This window comes from Lonchura striata, chromosome 13 (genome assembly GCF_046129695.1).
Source record: "Lonchura striata isolate bLonStr1 chromosome 13, bLonStr1.mat, whole genome shotgun sequence".
In the NCBI taxonomy this organism is placed as follows: domain Eukaryota; kingdom Metazoa; phylum Chordata; class Aves; order Passeriformes; family Estrildidae; genus Lonchura; species Lonchura striata.
This window is the reverse complement of record NC_134615.1, coordinates 20,023,678-20,041,605: the sequence shown is the minus strand read 5'-3', so window position 1 is coordinate 20,041,605 and position 17,928 is coordinate 20,023,678. Positions and strand designations below refer to the sequence as shown.

Genomic DNA, 17,928 nt, shown 5'->3' with positions numbered 1-17,928 from the left:
GTTATTTTCCAGAGGGTTAAAAAACCCCAGCATTTCAAAGATATTTTAAGTATTGGTTGTCAGGAAACGGCTTTCAGAGCATTAAAAGCCCGATCTAAAAGAAATTAATAGTTTGATCATAGTCACTTAATTGCCACCCATGTTCTTGAAGGGTTTGGATCTCAGTCTCTCTGTGATAATATTTAGGTGACTGAAATAATACTGCCAAAGCAATTACTTATGTACTTATAGATATTTCCTTGGAAAAATTGTAATTGTTTCTACTTTCTTCTTATTTTTATTCTTTTTTTAAAAACCCTTCTCTGTCGTGTTTGAATCTGGTATTCATTTACTTTTCATTTATAAGAAATAATGCTTTAAGTCAAATAACAGCAATTTGTTTCAATATAATCTATTACCAAAGAGAAGAGGTAAAAATATACTTCAGGTTAAATAAAAAAGACTTCTACAGCAATAGGCTTCCCTTCTCTTTTTCCACATGTATCTTAAAATCAGGATCCCTCAGGTTTGCTGCTCGTATTTTGGGAATTTTTCCTTAAATTTTGCAGAGCCCCAGAAAAATTTAAAATCCAACCTGGCTGTAATTAGGTAAATTTCTTTAAAGTCTTTCATTCTCTCCAGGAACCAAAAAGAAAAAACCCAAAGAAAACCAACCAACCAAAAAACCCAAACAAACAAACAAACAAACAAAAAACAAAAAACACACACACACAAAAAAAAACAAAACCAAAAAAACCACACACACAAAAAAAAAAAAAAAACACAAAAAATCCCAAAACAAGCAAACAAACAAAATCAGCCTCACAGGAAATGTAGGGGATGGAAGAGAGCAGTGTGAGCTGAGCAGGAAGGCTGGGGCACACAGGCAGGGAATTCCCTCACCTTGGTTTTGGGGGTTTATGAGAACTTTCAGTTAAATTCAATTTACAGGGGAAAAACCTTTCCTTGCAAATTCTACCTGCAGGTTAAATTTGAAGCTTTTAGGACTGGAGCTTTAATTCCAGAACCCCAAACTCTGGCTGTCTCACAGGGGAAGTGTTACAGACAGGAAGAAAATGTTGTTTTCACCCACAGTCCTGACCACCCAAAGCCTAAATCTAGTTTTTCTATTTTCCCCCCACAGGAGCAAAAGGAGAAAGTTACCCCCAGAAAATTGATTTCACAGGTTTGCACCCTGCTAGCCAATCCCTAAATGACATAATTTTTTTTTTACCTTACAGTTGCACTGTGGTTTGGAGCTGATGCACACACGTTCGTTAACGTGAAAAAAAGAAAAGAGCAGCTCCAGGAAAGTCTGCCACACCGAGCTAAAAACATTCTGTACGTGTCTTCTTTCCTTAAAGAACATCTTTATATTTAGAACGGAGCTAATTAGGATTACTTGCACCCTTTTGGAGAGAACAGATGGCCAGTTCTTACCTCCTTCTTGGTGAATTCTGGAGCGTGGTCATTTTTGTCGTCGATAAGAATGGTGGCAGTGGCTGTGCCTGTCAGTCCCACATCCATCCCACCCATGTCCTTGGCTTCTATAACCAGCTCATACTTTGGGCTTTCCATAGTCTGAAAAAAAAAATATAAAAGGACATGTTAAGGAAAAAAAGATAACCCACAGAGATAACATACTATTTTAAATTAATATTAAAATAATACATTTTTAAAAACCCAAAACTTTATTTAGGCTAATAAAACATAGCAGAGAAACAGGTCTGTTATCACAGTTTTATCGAAACACAAGCACAGCTTTCTATGAGATCAGTTGCTACCCTGGAAACCTCATTTGCAATCCAGCATGAAGGTGAATATTGGTAAACAGTACATAATTTATCCTGTTATTTAGGAAGATTAGGAAAGAGGCAAGAAATTAAAATATACTTGCTCTTTAAGAGTAAGCTCTACCTTCAGTGCACCAATATTTAGCGGCTTGCTTCATCAGTGTTATGATGGGTACATAATTAAATACTAATGTCACAATCTACATATAAATTCACTTTATTAAATCCCATTCATTCTGGGTATTAGCATTTAGACTGGTAATCTAAGTTTGCTCCACTGCAAGAAACAAAAAAGCAGTTTCCAAAACAGGCAGAGACTTCCAGTTATTGCCCAAAGCCAACGTGTAGAGTGATATTAATGATTTATATTGCTGATATCTGATTGTCATGTCATGGGTATTTATCTGGCTGCTCACCTACTGCAGAACCAGACAGCACAGAGCAAAATCCAGCTTAATTTCCTCTCATAAAACACAGCTTTAATCTGGCAAAAAACCCTATTTTTGGTCAGTTCTGGAATGGGAATGCGCCAACCTTTGGAATTCCCATCTCTCCCATCTGGACCAGGGGTCAGCAACAGCTCTGTCCAAGCTGATGTTCTGAAGTTCTCAGCATCAGAACCTGCTCCCCTGGCACTGGCAGGGAATTCTGACCTGGATTTCAGTGGGACTTCAATAAAATTGGCTTTGTGTGGCTGCCTCGAGTGGAAGCACCTGCCCAAAACCCACGTGAGCAGCACCAGCCTGGAGGCCACCGATGGGCAAGTGCTGCAGCCACCTCTGAGGCCACACAGTGAGAACCTGACATTGCCCAGGAACGTCCATCCGACCCCTCCTGGATAATAACCCACATCCCATGGAGAAACTTGCAACAAATCCTCTGCTTTTGGAACCTTCTGGAACCTTCTGGATCCTTCTGGAGCCTTTTGGAACCTTTTGGAGCCTTTTGTAGCCTTTTGGATTCGTGTCGGCAAGAGCCCAGGGTTCCGAGCTTTGACATCCCTCATCCATGTCTTTTATCCAACAATTTCCCAGGGAATTGTCAGGAATTGGACACAGCCCAGTCAAGCAGCCTCAGCCTCTTGGGTCACTCAGGCTGCTCTGCAGCCAAGGGGTTTGGAAGATTTTCCCAGAATTTTGCACTCTGGGTTTTCCTGGGCACATCCCACTATCTCTTTTTTTTTTGAGAACTTGTGAGAAGATCCCAGCTCCTCAGTAGGTAGATCTGGAAGCATTTTTAGGCCAAGAGAGAAACAACCACCTCAGTTGCTCATCAGATCAGCTATTATGAAATAATAAATTTACATGTTAAATCAACAAGTTAAGCCACAATATAAATTTTGTTCTCAAAACACGGGGACTGCTAGGAAATCAGATGCCACTGCCACACAGGGGATCCTAAGAAATGCATTTCCTGGAGTCCTACAACATTCTTCCATAAAATTCATCTCAGAAGGTGGCAAACCAAGACCAGGAGTTTGATTTATAACATCATAAAAATATATGCAAAGTTTTACTGACATACCTGCAACACAAACTCACGCCATGGAGAGGAAATAAATTTACAGTTTTCATATATGTGTTTTCTAAAGTGCATTAAAACCTGAATGAGGCTTCTCTTGCCTCCCCAAGCTGTGACTTTTTCATTATTTTGATTAGAAAGTCGTTATTATTGTATGGAAAACTTGCAAAGCCATTTATCACTTCATGTTTATAAGCCTCTTTCCTCAGAAATAAGTCCATTTTTACTCACAAATTGGCCTTTTTTCCTTTGAAAACCATCCCATTTTCTATTGAAAGCAAGCCCATTTATGCTAGAAATTGCATCCACTGCAGCAGAAATGTCTGTGACAGGAGTCCAATGTTTAAGCTCACGCAAAATGTGGAAAACATTGAATTTTGAGTAGTATTTCATATAATTATGAATACTTTACACTTCCCTGCTAAGCAGCACTTCCTACAACTCGTTCTGACACCAAATATTTGCTTTGTCAGAGGAAGCAGCTGCTAACAGATGCAAACCCTGAGCAGAGGCTTGTTCCCATCAGAGGCTCTCTTTGCGCTCACTTGTAGTGCAGAATTCTCCTGCTTCCAGCCCAGCAGAGCCAGGCAGCAGCAGGGATAGTTTGGAGCAGTGGGATTTACCAAAATCCTGGATTTCTGCAGCCAGATCAGGGATCCCTGAGCTCCCAGCAGCCCCGTTCTGCAGGGATGCTGCTGCAGGGATGTGCTGGGGGGTCAGGGCTGCTCTGGAACATCTCACAGCACCTCCTCAGCATTTCCCTCTTAGGGCTCAGACTTTTGACCCCAGTGTGTTCTCCTTCCTTTTCCTCCTCTCTCGTGAGGAATAAGTGCTGCTGGAAGGAGGCAGTGGAGGAGAACATCCTTCCTTCCCCATTTCCATCCCTGCCGAGCTGCAGGTGAGCAATTACTGCAGCACCCAAAATTTGCATCATTTTGGGACCCCACAGAGACTCAGGCATGTTCCACCAAGTCACTGCCTGCCCCTAAACCTAGTCCTGCTCCTAAGTGGCCTAAGCACAGCCTTGCAAAAGCAACCCAGTGAGATATCAGCAACAGAAATAAGCCCCACCTCTCAACAAGTGGGATCTCCAAAGGATAATGGATTATTTTAATAAAGGAACATCAAGTGATGTTCCTTTAGCTGATGTGGTTTGTTATTTATCAACTGTGACTTTGTGGAGTGTGACACTGTTGAGAGGGTTTGCATAATTACAGCAGGAGAACCATTCCTTTCCCCATAAATTTTCCCTGTAGCCACTCAGCCACGGCGGGGGTGACACTGCCAGCTTGTGTGGCTTGCCAAGGAGGTGAGCTGTGTCCTGAGTGCCCTCCCTGCATCCCCACCAGAGCTAACATCCCATCAGATCCTGTCGGAACTCAAAATCTCCCTCAGACATTTTTGGATGTTCTGGGCCCAGGTCAGAAGCATTTTAGACCCTGGCAGGCAGCTGCAAACAGCTGTGATTTTGGGCTTGAACCATGGAATGATTTACCAACCTTGCAGGAAAAACAAGAAGCCACAAAAGTTTAGATATTAGAGTAGAAGTAGTCACAAAGTAGAGGGAAGAATTTTTGAGTGCTGTACAGGGGGGTTTTGGTTTTGTACATGGGGGTCAGAGGGTTTAAGATGGATTTGGGATTTGGGCCTGCCCTGTCGTCCCTCTTTCTCCTTCCTCACCTCCATGTTCTTGGTGATGTTGGCACTCACAGATTGGTTTAGAGTAGAAGAGCACCATTTAATATAGGTAATAGGCATTGGGGAAAACTGTAACCATGTAACACGTAATGTACCATATAAAAGATAGAAAAGCAGCATTTAATATAGGTAATAGGCATTGGGAAAAACTGTAAACATGTAACACGTAATGTACCATATAAAAGATAGAAAAGCACCATTTAATATAGGTAATAGGCATTGGGAAAAACTGTAACCATGTCACACGTAATGTCCCATATAAAAGAGAGCAGCAGCCCTGGGTGGGAGAGAAGAAGCAGTCGGGAGTCAGAGAGAATGTCAGGGTGTGTGTGTGCCTCTGCCTGAGCTGTGAGCAAACCACAGCAGCTCAAGGAGAAAATCTTTTAGATAACTTGCAATAAACTGCCTTGAGACCGAACAAGAGAGACTGCTGAGCCTTTCTTTGGAAGCTCAGGTTGGAGGAGAGACTTTTCCACCGCATGGAGCCACCCCTGACCTAGGGTGGTCTTCAGCCAGATCCCACTGCCCTGCTGCCCTGACAGGGCTGGCTCGGCACCACAGAGCAGGGAGAGGCCAGCAAAGGCACTTTGATTTCAGGGTTCAGCTTCCTGACAAAGGCAGGAGGAGCTAATCCCAGCAGAGGGAAATAAAGAGTGCAGTGCAGGCACTCACAGGTGGAGCGAGCCAAGGGAGAGCTTCTGGGGAACGCTGAGTGAAAGCAGATGATGATGATAATGGGTTTCTGCTGGGTTTTAATCTTTCAGTATTACAGATACAATAAAAAGCCATCAGTGAGTGAAGAGAAGCAAGCCCTGGCTGTCAGTATTTCCCAGCAGCAGCAGGGAGAGTCCCAGCCTTGGTCTGGGCTGTAGGACATCCAAATTCAGCTGGAATCAGCAGCAGCACCAGTGCAGCAGAACTCAAACTGTAAGGTGGGAAGCAGCGGAGCTGCTTGGGTTTAGGGCCCTCGAGGCTGTGGTTCCCTGCAGCAGCAGGACTGCAGCACCTTCCCCAGGCAGCCCTGGGTTCAATATTCCTCCGGTGCCCCCCTGCAATCACCCTTGGATTGCATATTTTGGACATGGCACGCTCGGTACCCAGCACCCAGCCTTCCTTTATTGCTTCAGTCCCCATCCAAAAAAAAAAAAACCTACTGGGGAGAATAGAAATCCCCAAATTCCCAGAAAGTTGCTGAAATCAAAATAAATTCTGTTTGTGAAACAAACAACACACAGAACATTCAAAATGCTTAAACAAGTGTTCTAAGGATCCTTTCAATACTAATTATCAAAAGAGAGTTTTCCGACTATTCCATCGATATTTGTATTTCTGTAATGATGCGACAGTGCCTCGATTCTTCTATTTATAATTCTGTTTATAAACTATGCATTCATGCATAATTCTGTATCGGGAGTGTGCTGCAATATCATATTTGATACTAATGACTTTATAATATAATGCTAACCAGAAAGAAAAAAATCTTCAGATTGAAATAATTTCAGTTGGTGCTAAATAAATGCTTGTGTTCATTTAAGATGATAATTGCATATAATACATACTGACTATGTCCTATTAAGACATAATCAATGTTCTTGTTGAGTAACAATATCAACATTGAATCTAACATTATCCCAGAGTATGCTTGTCAGGATTTTGACAAATGTAAAATTGAAAAAAAATGAAGCAAAGTGACTATTAGCAGTTCTAACAGACAGAATGCTTTGATAATTATAATATCAGCATTTATTTTAAATGCCAGTTGCTGCTGCTTAAAAAGGGTGATATAACAGAGACTTTGCATTTAGAGCTTGAATTACAGTCTGATGAATAGAAAAACCCAAACTCCTTTGTAACATAAATCCTCTTTAGCTCACCAATTTCCAACTTTTTCATATCATAAAGGAAGGTCTACAGTTTAATCACTGTAATAATGTACTTCTGTTATGAAAAAAATCAATATCTATTTACTACCTGTGGGAGACATGGAGTCCTTGGGTATATCTGGAAGCAAAAAGAAGACTAAATTTTCTCCTTGAGCAATAACCATTAAAAAAAGGAAAGAAGTTGCTCCAAAGTGTTTGAACCAAATTGGTTTCCTGGCCAGAGTTATTTGTTATTCATCATGATGAAATCTGTGACTATTTAATATATAGGATCAATTTAATTCCTCATAACTTACACATTTATTTTAAATTACACATAAATTTGCACATTTAATTCTTCATAATGCTGGGCTAAGCATAGGGCTTGTGTATGTGGATGAGTTTGTTACATTTTACATGAAAAGACAGGAATTTTATGGGCATACTTTCAACAGTCTGTGTAAAATTATAAGTTTTGACTGATGTACAAATTAGGATTTGGATACTGAATTAATATCACTTTGTGGAAGGCTGTAGAAGGCTGTGCATCTTGGATCTTATATACATATTTATACATATATTAATATAAATATTAATGCCACATAAAGGACTTTCTTTACATGGATGATGATATTCATAAGAATTTCTCCTCAGGTAGAGATCAGCAACATCCAGCACAGAACAATGGCTGAAGCTTAGGTTTATTCTGAGATATTTCCCCTTAAATCATTACTGTTAGTTAGTCTGCTCCTAAAAGTAAGCCCAGGGAAGAGAGCAAATATTCAGTATTCTAAATAAAAATAAAAAACCAGCACCACTGAAGGTGGTGCCTCTACACTGGTTTTAACCAGGCAAAGATATTTCCCTTTATAACAGGGGGGATGTTGATCTGCAGCAGCTACTCACTAGATGCTCATGGTCTGGGACGAAGGCCATTTTCCATGTCAGCTCTGCTAGAAGTATAAAGTACTATAATAATTTCTAATAGCTTTGGAGAACAAGAATCACAATGTTTCAAGGAAAATACTTGCTGTCAAATATACTGAAATATGCTTTTCTTTTTAAAACACAAGCTATGTTTCAGCTTTCCTCCTGGACCAATGAATGTAATTTCTTTTTTTATTTTTTTTTCCTTTTTCAGGCAAAAAAAAAATCAGTTGTTTCTCATAATTAAATAGTGCTGCAGAAATCTTTCACTCCAGTGTGAAAGCATCAATTATTGTGCAACTTCTTGAGCTGATTTTAGACCACTTAATCACCCTTATTATTCCACATTCAGAATACAGGAATGTAAAGGCAACACTCCCCACCCAAACCCTCTGCCGGCAGCAGAAGGGGCTGGAGTGAGGGTCTGCTCCCCAGGAACGGGCTTGGTTAGAGGAAACACAGCTCCATGATGGTCTGTGAAGAATTACAGACCCTGCTGTGTGCCAGCACCCCCTGCCTGGCTGGTGTCACTAACCGTCCCCTTCCAGGGGCTGGAAAGAGCACACACAGCCATCCTGGCTGGAACACAGCTCCTAAGGCTTAGAAACCAGGCAGTTCCAGAGCTCAGAATCCATGTGAATTCTAGAACTCAGGATTCATGGCAATTCCAGAGATCAGAATCCATGTGAATTCTAGAACTCAGGATTCATGGCAATTCCAGAGATCAGAATCCATGTGAATTCTAGAACTCAGGATTCATGGCAATTCCAGAACTCGGAATCCATGCAATTCCAGAACTCAGTATTCAGGTAATTCCAGAGCTCAGAATTTGGGCAGTTCCAGAGCTCACAATCCATAGCAATTCCAGAGCTCACAATTCATGGCAACTCCAGAGATCACAATCCATGACAATTCCAGAGCTCACAATCCGTAGCAATTCCAGAGATCACAATTAATGGCAGCTCCAGAGCTCACAATCCATGACAATTCCAGAGCTCACAATCCATGACAATTCCAGAACTCACAATCCATAGCAATTCCATAACTCACAATTCATGGCAAATCCAGAGCTCAGAAATCATGGCAAATCCAAATCTCAGAATTAATGGCATTTTCAGAACTCAGGATTCAGGACAACCCAGATCTCAGAACTAATGGCAATTCCAGAACTCAGAATTCATGGCAATTCCAGAACTCAGGATTCACAATAATTTAAGAGCTCTCAATTCAGGATAATTCCAGAGCTCAGAGTTCAGGACAATGCAGAGCTCAGAACCCATGGCAGTTCCAGATCTCAGAATTCAGGGCAATCCAGAGCTTGGAATGCATGAAAGCTCCAGAGCTCTCACTTCAGGACAATTCCAGAGCTCACAATCCATGGCAATTCCAGAGCTCACAATCCATGACGGTTCCAGAGCTCACAATCCATGGCAATTCCAGAGCTCAGGATTCATGAGAACCCACCTAGCTGGAGCCACAGGATTCTTTTGGGAGAGGAACCATGGAAATCATGGCACAGCTTCCCATGTTCTGCATCAAAGTCCCCCCTTCCACAGAGCCTGCACCCAGCACAGCCTCCAACCCTCCCTGTCCTTGCACCACTGAGTATTCTGGTGCTTTACATGGCACCTGGCACTACTCCTACTCCTTACAGACTCTAAACCTATCACTGTTTATACTCCAATTTTTGGTGCTGGATAGAAAACACTGTATCTCATCCACATTAATGAACTGTACCCCAAAAAAACCCCAAGGATGGACTTGGTTACATCATTTGCCCGGTGCTTAACATGTTCCAAAGTTTCATATTGAGCACTGCAACATTGCTAGAAGACAAAAGAAATATCCAAGGGTTTCTCCATTAAAATCAGAATATATGGTTGGAGACATTGAGAGTCTGACTGGCAAATGTAGGAGGCACAATTCCTGCCTGTCCTGATTATTTCACTTCTAAAAAAATATTACAACTGCTACACAACCTGCCAAGTTATGCCTAATTATATTTACAAAGGCAACAATTCGGACAGAGCATATTAAAAGAGTTGTGTCTCAAAATAAATAAATATCTGCATCAGGACACCTGGCTGGATGAGGGAAGGTAAGAAGCAGTTCAAGTTTATCAACAGGACTTTGAATCTGGTTGTCTACACTAACAAAATCTCAAGTGAGCTGTCAGGAACTCTCAAGATAGGAATACCCTTCTGTATTACAAATATTTACTTCAACAAAGCCTTTTTTTTTTTTTTTTTTTTTGCAAATCACTGTTGCAAATGTTCATTTTGAAAAATCGGGTCTCCTGCAATACCCAATCAGCTCTATTTGCAGTGTTAATTATATATTTCATTTTAACAGTTGCAATTTGCAATTCAAACAATCCACAGGCCAAAGGGTATTTGCTGAAAAAAATGGTCAAATAATTTTCAGCTATTAACATATTAGAGTTGTACAATCTGTTTGCAGACAATTTGTGAGGAGAAAGGAGGGCAAAGTTGTTCTAATAAATTATTAGTTGCAAATTATTGAATCATTCCTAGTCCCTGCTGTAGGTAGGAATGAGTCTATTTAAATCCAAAAACGTGAAAGGAGAGAGAAGTTTCTCCTGCACAGTAACCTCAAATGGCTTTTAGTAGAGACAGCTTTTCAAATATCTTTATATAAATATCCCAGTGCTGAGAGAATGCCCTGTGTATGTGGAGGGTGTAAAGGTCAGATAAAATGGATCAGGACAGAGATGAGAATTGGAGTTCTGCTGGAAACCAGAGAGGAGAAATCAGGAGCAACCCCAAAAGCATTCAAGCCCGAAAAGATTCTCAGGCTGGAATAAATCAGCACAGCTCCACTGACTTCAAATGGACTTCCCAGGTTTATTTGCACTTTTATTAGGTTTTAACTTGCCCAGTTTGTGATGAAAAACTGGCAGGTTCCCATAGGTTTGCATTGAAACCAAACCAGAACTCAGCTTTCCCCATGCTTGAGTTTGCTTCTCCTGGAGTCTGATTCAGGCTCAGGAAGCCTTGAAGTGTTTCCTGTAGGATTTGGAGGAGGATATTGAGCAGCCCCAGAGCTTTATCTCCTTAAGGTGCCAAGAAGCCAAGTGGAACAAGGTTTTATATAGTGGTAATGGTAATGGTTTTATGTTGAAGGATGGCAGATTTAGATTGGATGTGAGGAAGAAACTCTTCCCTGTGAGGGTGGGGAGGCCCTGGCACAGGTGCCCAGAGCAGCTGGGGCTGCCCCTGGATCCCTGAGAGTGTCCAAGGCCAGGTTGGACAGGGCTTGGAGGAACCTGGGTTAGTGGAAATTGTCCCTGCCATGGCAGGGGTAGAAGAAGTTGACCTTTAAGGTCTCTTCCAACCTGAAACATTCTATGATTCTATGCAAAGTTGGAGCACTTCAACTTAAGGTTATTTTCCATATTTTTCTTGCCTTGCAAACCCTGTTCTGAGCCAAGCAGGAAACCAGTGCACAGCTTAAATCCTGACACCACAAGTCCCTGTGCTCCCAGACTGCACTTCCTAGCACACAGATCTGGAGGAATGTATTGCAGGAATCTGAGTGAAACCCAATGCTGATTGTTTTATGATCTTCTGCCATCAAACAATCCACCATATCACCAGAGCTGAATTTAGATTAATCAAATTTATACATCTGAGAATTTCCTGGAATCCAATGCAAAACTTGGTCTAATCTACCTCATCATTCCAAGACACCACAGACCCTCACAGAGATTTTCTTCACCTTTTCATCAAACAGCAAATCCTGTTGGGTGTGCAGCCGAGTCAAGACCATTGAAATGCATCCAGCTGACAAGAGCAATGCCAGGGAAGCTGCTTTACCACTTACCCAGGCAGGATTTGTGTGCACTGCTGCTTCACTGCTGCTCAGGACACACCTTTGGAACTTTCCTATTGCTTACACTTTTCACTCCACTTTGTATCACTGAGAGGGCAGCAACTGAATTTCTTCCAGCTGAAATTCAGCTGGAGGATAGGCCCTGGGCCTCACCTATTTCTCATAGTCCCAAAGGCTGTGACAGCACAAGAGTGTGGCACTCTGTCTTAAGTTACAAGATGTGGTCAGGAGTGTGTGTTCTACTGCCATCTGTCAGAGGTGGGACAGTTATTTCTGTTCCTTGGGCAGTCTTATTTATCTCTCTCACACCCAATCCTCCCTCCAGGAGATCTTTTCTGTTCATGGGCCATTAATTATTAATTATCTCCCGTTCATGGCCACTAAGTGTCCCTGCACAGCTGAGAAAATTCCATCATCCCATGGGAGATGCTCTGCCCAGGGGAGGAGCCAAAAATTTCTACCTGGTTACAATCTGACCTGGGAACAGCACAGCAGCCCTTGCCCCCTGCATTCCCAGGGGAGCAGCTTCCTTCCCCCTGCATTCCCAGAGGAGCAGCTTCCTTCCCCCTGCATTCCCAGAGGAGCAGCTTTCTTCCCCCTGCATTCCCAGAGGAGCAGCTTTCTCCCCCACTGCATTCCCAGAGGAGCCCAGGCCCATCTCCCCCAGCCCTGGAGCTCCAGAGGAAAACTCCCCCCTTGTGCAGGATCCTGCTCCAGCAGAAGCACAGCTGGCACTGCAGGAGGGCTGAGCCCCCCTGGGATGGGGCTGAGCCACCTCCCTGACCCACAGGGGGTCAGGGCCTGCTTGACTCTGGCAGTGCTATTTAGTATTACTGCATTTTAATTTTTATTTTTCCTATTAAAGAACTCTTATCCCTGCTCCCATATCTTTTCCTGAGAGCCCCTTAATTTCAAAATTATAACAATTCAGAGGGAGGGGGTTTACATTTTCCATTTCAAGGGAGGCTCCTGCCTTCCCCAGCAGACACCTGGCTGTTCAAACCAAGACACACTCACACGACCAGGATGAACCATCTGAAAGGACTTCTTGCAGAGACCTCTCAAGGAGGTTCTGCATCCTTAACCCCAACCAGCATCTCTACATCCACCACAGCTCAGCATCATTCCTGTGCCCTGCTCACACTGGAGGATGTGACCAAGGCTGTTTGTTTGCTAAAACAAACCAGGCTGTGACAGGATCTTTGCACAGCAGCTGAAGAGAAAAGTTTCCCATGAGTTTCAATTTATAATCATCTAACCCAGTATTTTCTGCCTAGGCAATAAAAGATAATAAGTTTTGTGATACCTGCATAATGCCAGATTTTTAGATGATGTGTTATCAAATGAATAAAAATGCAGCTTATTGGGTTAACATCAGAAATCACATTCTTGCAAATTAGGCCCACTTAGATTATATTTCCCTCCCTAATTCCCCCAACAGAAAGCAATGTGATAAAGGTCAGGATGGAAATTGTGTTTCTGCTGTGTAATCTGCTTTGCAAATTTGTATCAGTGGTCAAAATGCCCAGAAAGCTCAATTATTGACTTGTTACAACAACCACACATCAGCATGCCCCAGCAGACAGAGGTTATTTCTAAAATTAGTACCCTAATGCAAAAAGCACAGTCTGTGATTCCAGATGTACAGCCTTTGCTTGATGTTTATATTGTTAAATATTAATGGAAGCACTGTCTATTATTTCAAACAAATTATCAGGGACATAATAGTCTAGTTAAATAGGTGCATTGTCAGTTGGAGCTGGAGGGGAATAAAAGCCTCTGTGTCTGTTTGAATACCACATTTCAATGTGGTATTCTAATCAAAATAGTCATCAAATGTTACTTTTAATCACTATTATCATTTTTTCTTGAACTTTCATTTTTTATGCAAATTTTATTTTAGAGTTTAGTGTTCTATTGCCAGGAAGAATTCCAGGTAGCTTTTGAAAGAGAGAATCCTGCTGAGAGTGTAATGAATCAGTAAATGATACCAGCTTTGCTCGTGGACAAAAACAATTCTGGTGGCTGCATTTACACTCTCATTGGGTTGTACCTGCAGAATATAAATTGGCCTAATTCTAAATCATCCAAGGGAAAATGATGCAAAATGGATTTCAATTACACTATTTCTGTTTTACCAAAAAGCTTATCACACTATGGGGTGAAAAATCAACCCCTCTATAGGATTTGTGTTCTGATGAAAGATGTAACAATGGAATTTTACATTTAAAATTTCTCCAGTCAATTTCATTCTTTTCTTTCTTACTCCTACATATCTTCTTATCACTTCCTTTCGAGATAAAAAAAAAAATTAAATGCCTTTTTTGGAAGTCTTGCATTTTCTGCTTCAGTTAAAAAGTTATCTTTTTGCTAGACTTTTACAACCATACTTTTCTTTTCTAAGAGCATCTGCTAACCAAACATCTCCCCACCATCATCCTGAAGTCAGGCTTTGTCTTCTTGCAACCAAACCAACATTTGTAGGTTATTCTCACTTTCAGACTTAGCTTGTCACTGCCTCATGCAGATTTTGCACTGCAGTACAGCTGCTTTTGTGAAACAATAAATTTACATGACAGAAAATATAGGACAGGTTGAACAAATAAGAAGAAATAATACTGCAGTATAAACTCGGCTTCCCTGCTGTGCTCACGCTACTCAATGTCAGAAATTTCTGGAGGCCTGGTGCTCTATAAAGTAGTTTTATATACAACTTTCCTTTAGGAGAGCTCCCAAGGCACACTGGAAAGGAAAACAAATTCTTGGTAATGTGCAGAATTAAAGAAGAAATAAAGATAAGAATTAGTGACTGAGAGAAATCTACTGGTTTTGTATTAAAGGAGGACAAACTGCAATTAAGTGAAAACCATGAGACAGAGGGAAGGTGAATGCAGGAGGTGGGGTACAGGAGGATGTGGGTGAGCAGAGGTCAGGGAACTACAATGGAGAGATCTCAGAAAGAGTTGTGCAAACTCCAAAATTTCCAGGCAGTTCTTGTAGACTAAAAGCAGCAAAGCCAACAAAGGGGAGAACGGTATGGGAGGCACTGGTAGCAGGAGGAGAAGTGGTAGGAAAGAATATCTGAGCCCTTTGAAGAACTGGGAAGAGACATCCACAGCGTTATTGAAAGAACTTTTCAAAGGCAGGAAGATCTGGGCTGTGGATCTGAGCAGCACTTCCAAACTCAGCCCAGCCCTGGAAGCCCTGTGCTCTCAGAACCTCAGCCCTGTCGCGCTCCCCTTGCTCTGAAGGTGAAGGGTTTGGGTGCTGCTGCTTGTCCAGGTTGTGCTCCCTGGGGATGCTCTTAAATTACACAGTTTGGGTGCCTCAGTTCTGCCAAACCCACGTCCAGCTGTTTTGGAGAGCTGTGCAGTGTCTGAGTGCCTGGAGGGATCCACACATCCCTGAATTCCCGGCGTGGCATGAGAGTGTGGCTGATGTGGCACACGCGGTTTCTGCCCACATCTCAGGGTCTGCAGTGTCTCTGTGTGTCGGGATGACCCCAGGAGTGTAAAAGTCCTCATTTCCCAGCCCGTGCAGCCAAAGGAGTCTGAATGCATAGGATTGGCTTCTCAAGGTTGTTTATTCCCCCTTATCCAGAATATTCTTTCTCTGACCTGCTGAGCTCTGGCTAGCAAGGAGGCCATGACAATCTGTGTGCTGCCTTGGGTGATGTTAACATTTTATACATAAAACTACATGTACAACATTTACAATATTGTGCCAATATCTATCATTTATGTTGGACACTGTGTCTCTACCTTAAACCAATAGAAAAGTGTCACCATCATACCAAGACATGGAGGGCAAGGAGAAGGAGAAGTAGGTCAGGACACACCCAAATCCCTCCATCTTGTTCCCCTGAATCACATTCTAAAAACCCCAGAATTCCATTCTTTTTCACCCTGTGTTAATTAACTACCACATTACTCAAACCCTTGTGACTTGTAATTGCTCATATAAAGTTGACAACTTTTCCCACAGGCTAAAATTGAAGCCACAGCTATTTTTAACTTCATGCCAAGGTCTCCAAACCCCTTCCAGGGTCTGGAAACAGCCAGGGCAGCCAGGGGGATGTGCTGGACTCTGACACCCACACTCCGAAAGTTTTGGTAAGCAAGCTTGGCCACAAGCAAGGCAAGAGCTTTGAGACTGTGAAAGAACCTGGGTCGAAATCCAGCCCCTCCCAGACACACACAGAAAAATGTGATTTTGTATTGCTGACAGCTCCTAGAGATCTGCAATTAAACCAAATAAATGACTGAGGCACCTTTTCAGTTCTTTGCAGGTTGGCATTTCCTGTGTCTGGAATGAGCACTGTGAAATTTGTATTTCAGGGCACCCTCCAACACCCGTTGGTCCAACAGGACAGTGACCTCAAGCAGCTCACGATCTAATTCCTGACATTTCTGCAGGCCACAGAGTGTGTGACATCCTGGAATGCCCTTCAACCTTTACTGAGCCCAAAACACTTTTATTCACATAATTAATTTATATGCACAAATCTCTTGCCGAAACCAGCACTGAGCTGCAGGATCAGGTTCATGTCCTGGAACTGCTCCAAAACACTTCTGCAAAATGGGAATCAAAGCAGGCCCAGCAACTGTAGATCTAATGGGATTTTAATATAATTAATATTGAATACTAAAAATTATGGTGTGTAATCATAATGACAATTCAAGCTTAACAAGTGCAGCACAGTAATGAATGAATTAAAATACACTTTCTCACTCTCAACAGAAGTGTTTGAAACTATGTTTTAATACAAATCCACTGTTTGAACTGAGATTAACAAATATTAGTCTCATTATAAATTTTAATATTATTTGCATAAACTTTATTGAGAGAGAAAGAAAAGGAAGAAAGAAATTTCAATTTCACAAGAAAACTGGAAAATTGAATTTTGTTAAAAGCCTATCTTAAAAGTCCCTTTAAGTTAAACAGATTTCCAGAGGCAGGAAATGCTGAGTTAACACTACAACAAATTGGAAGGAAGGCTACAAGTGAAGCAATTAGCTTAATAAATAGATGGAGAAGATGCTTCTAAAATTACTGCCTTTGTCAAATGTTCAGCATCTTAAGATGCTGTTTATCAAAGCAGGACTGCAGTTGCTGATGAAAATGTGAAATAAAGTTGATATTATCAGCTAGAGAATGTTTTAGAGCAGGACTGTGATACACAACTGAAAGTAAAACAGAATAAATAGAAATCAGCACTTAGGTTTCTTCTCTGGAATTCAAAGGCTGGCCACAGATAATCAAGGAAGTATTCAGTTATCTGCCAGTGTTCTCCCTCTCCCCAAGCTTTGCCTTCTCTGTATCTACCCTTGTTTCAAAAATATTATTTGCCTAAAAATGTGGGTTTTTTCTTGTGAAAGAGGACCTACAAGAGAGCATCAAAATATGACGAGTCTGGACTCCACTGATTTCCCTGGACATGAGGTTTTGACTTGATTCTAGGCCAGGGTAGGTAAATGGATTTAGAATATCCATGTAATTTATCAGGCACTTTGTTTTTTTTTTTTTTCCAAGTGATTCCAATTCCAGGAGGTGAAGAACAACATCAAACAGCACCCATTTGAGAGGTCATCAGATCATTCATCACCTTTGAGTATTCCACTGAACCCTCCCTGCACAGAGATAACCAACACTTCATTATTTGGGCCATTATGGAAATTTCCCTTACAACACACTTTGGAACACAGCATTTTAAAGGAAAATGTCAAAGCACCAGGAAAGGAAAATATGCAGCTTTTAAAGTGCCTCCAAACAGTGGCAAATTACAAAGCACTTTTTGATGATTCCTGGCAGATTGAAGGATTATGTTGAATTTAATCAATATTTTTGAGACATGGTTCCACAGGACCCAAGCCTTTTAGCCAGAATTTTATACAACTGAGACATTCCTCCATCAATATTGTGACCAGACAATTGATCCCTCTGTTGGACAGAATATAACCTCTCCAAAAGCAGCCCTGCATTAAAAAAGCATCACATCCCGCCCTTAAAGTTTATTTACAGATATTCTGTTTACCAAAGTTCAACATACTTGATCCTGACAATATCAGAACCTCTCCCTGAAGGGATCAAAATAAATATTTTGGGATATTTGACTGGCCTGGAATGGTTTCCAGCAATCCCCAAAACAACTGGCTAACAATAAAGGCATCTCTGAATATATTTCTGTGTTCAAAAGGACCTGTTGGAATGTGCAGTGGGGACTGGGCCAGGAGGGTTTCAACTCCACTGGGAAGGATAAATCCAACAGGTGCCCACTTTGTACGTGCTGTTACTTG

At 41.6% G+C, this 17,928-nt stretch overlaps 1 protein-coding gene across 2 annotated transcripts in view; it reads right to left on the bottom strand.

The window, feature by feature from the left end:
* Window positions 1–17,928, bottom strand: part of CDH13 (cadherin 13) — a 462,820-nt gene that overhangs the window by 87,533 nt on the left and 357,359 nt on the right. For both annotated transcript variants that reach the window (XM_077786380.1, XM_077786379.1), the window contains exon 8: window positions 1,420–1,560. In XM_077786380.1, coding sequence (XP_077642506.1) covers window positions 1,420–1,560 — 141 coding nt within the window. The remainder of the gene's footprint in view (window positions 1–1,419; window positions 1,561–17,928) is intronic.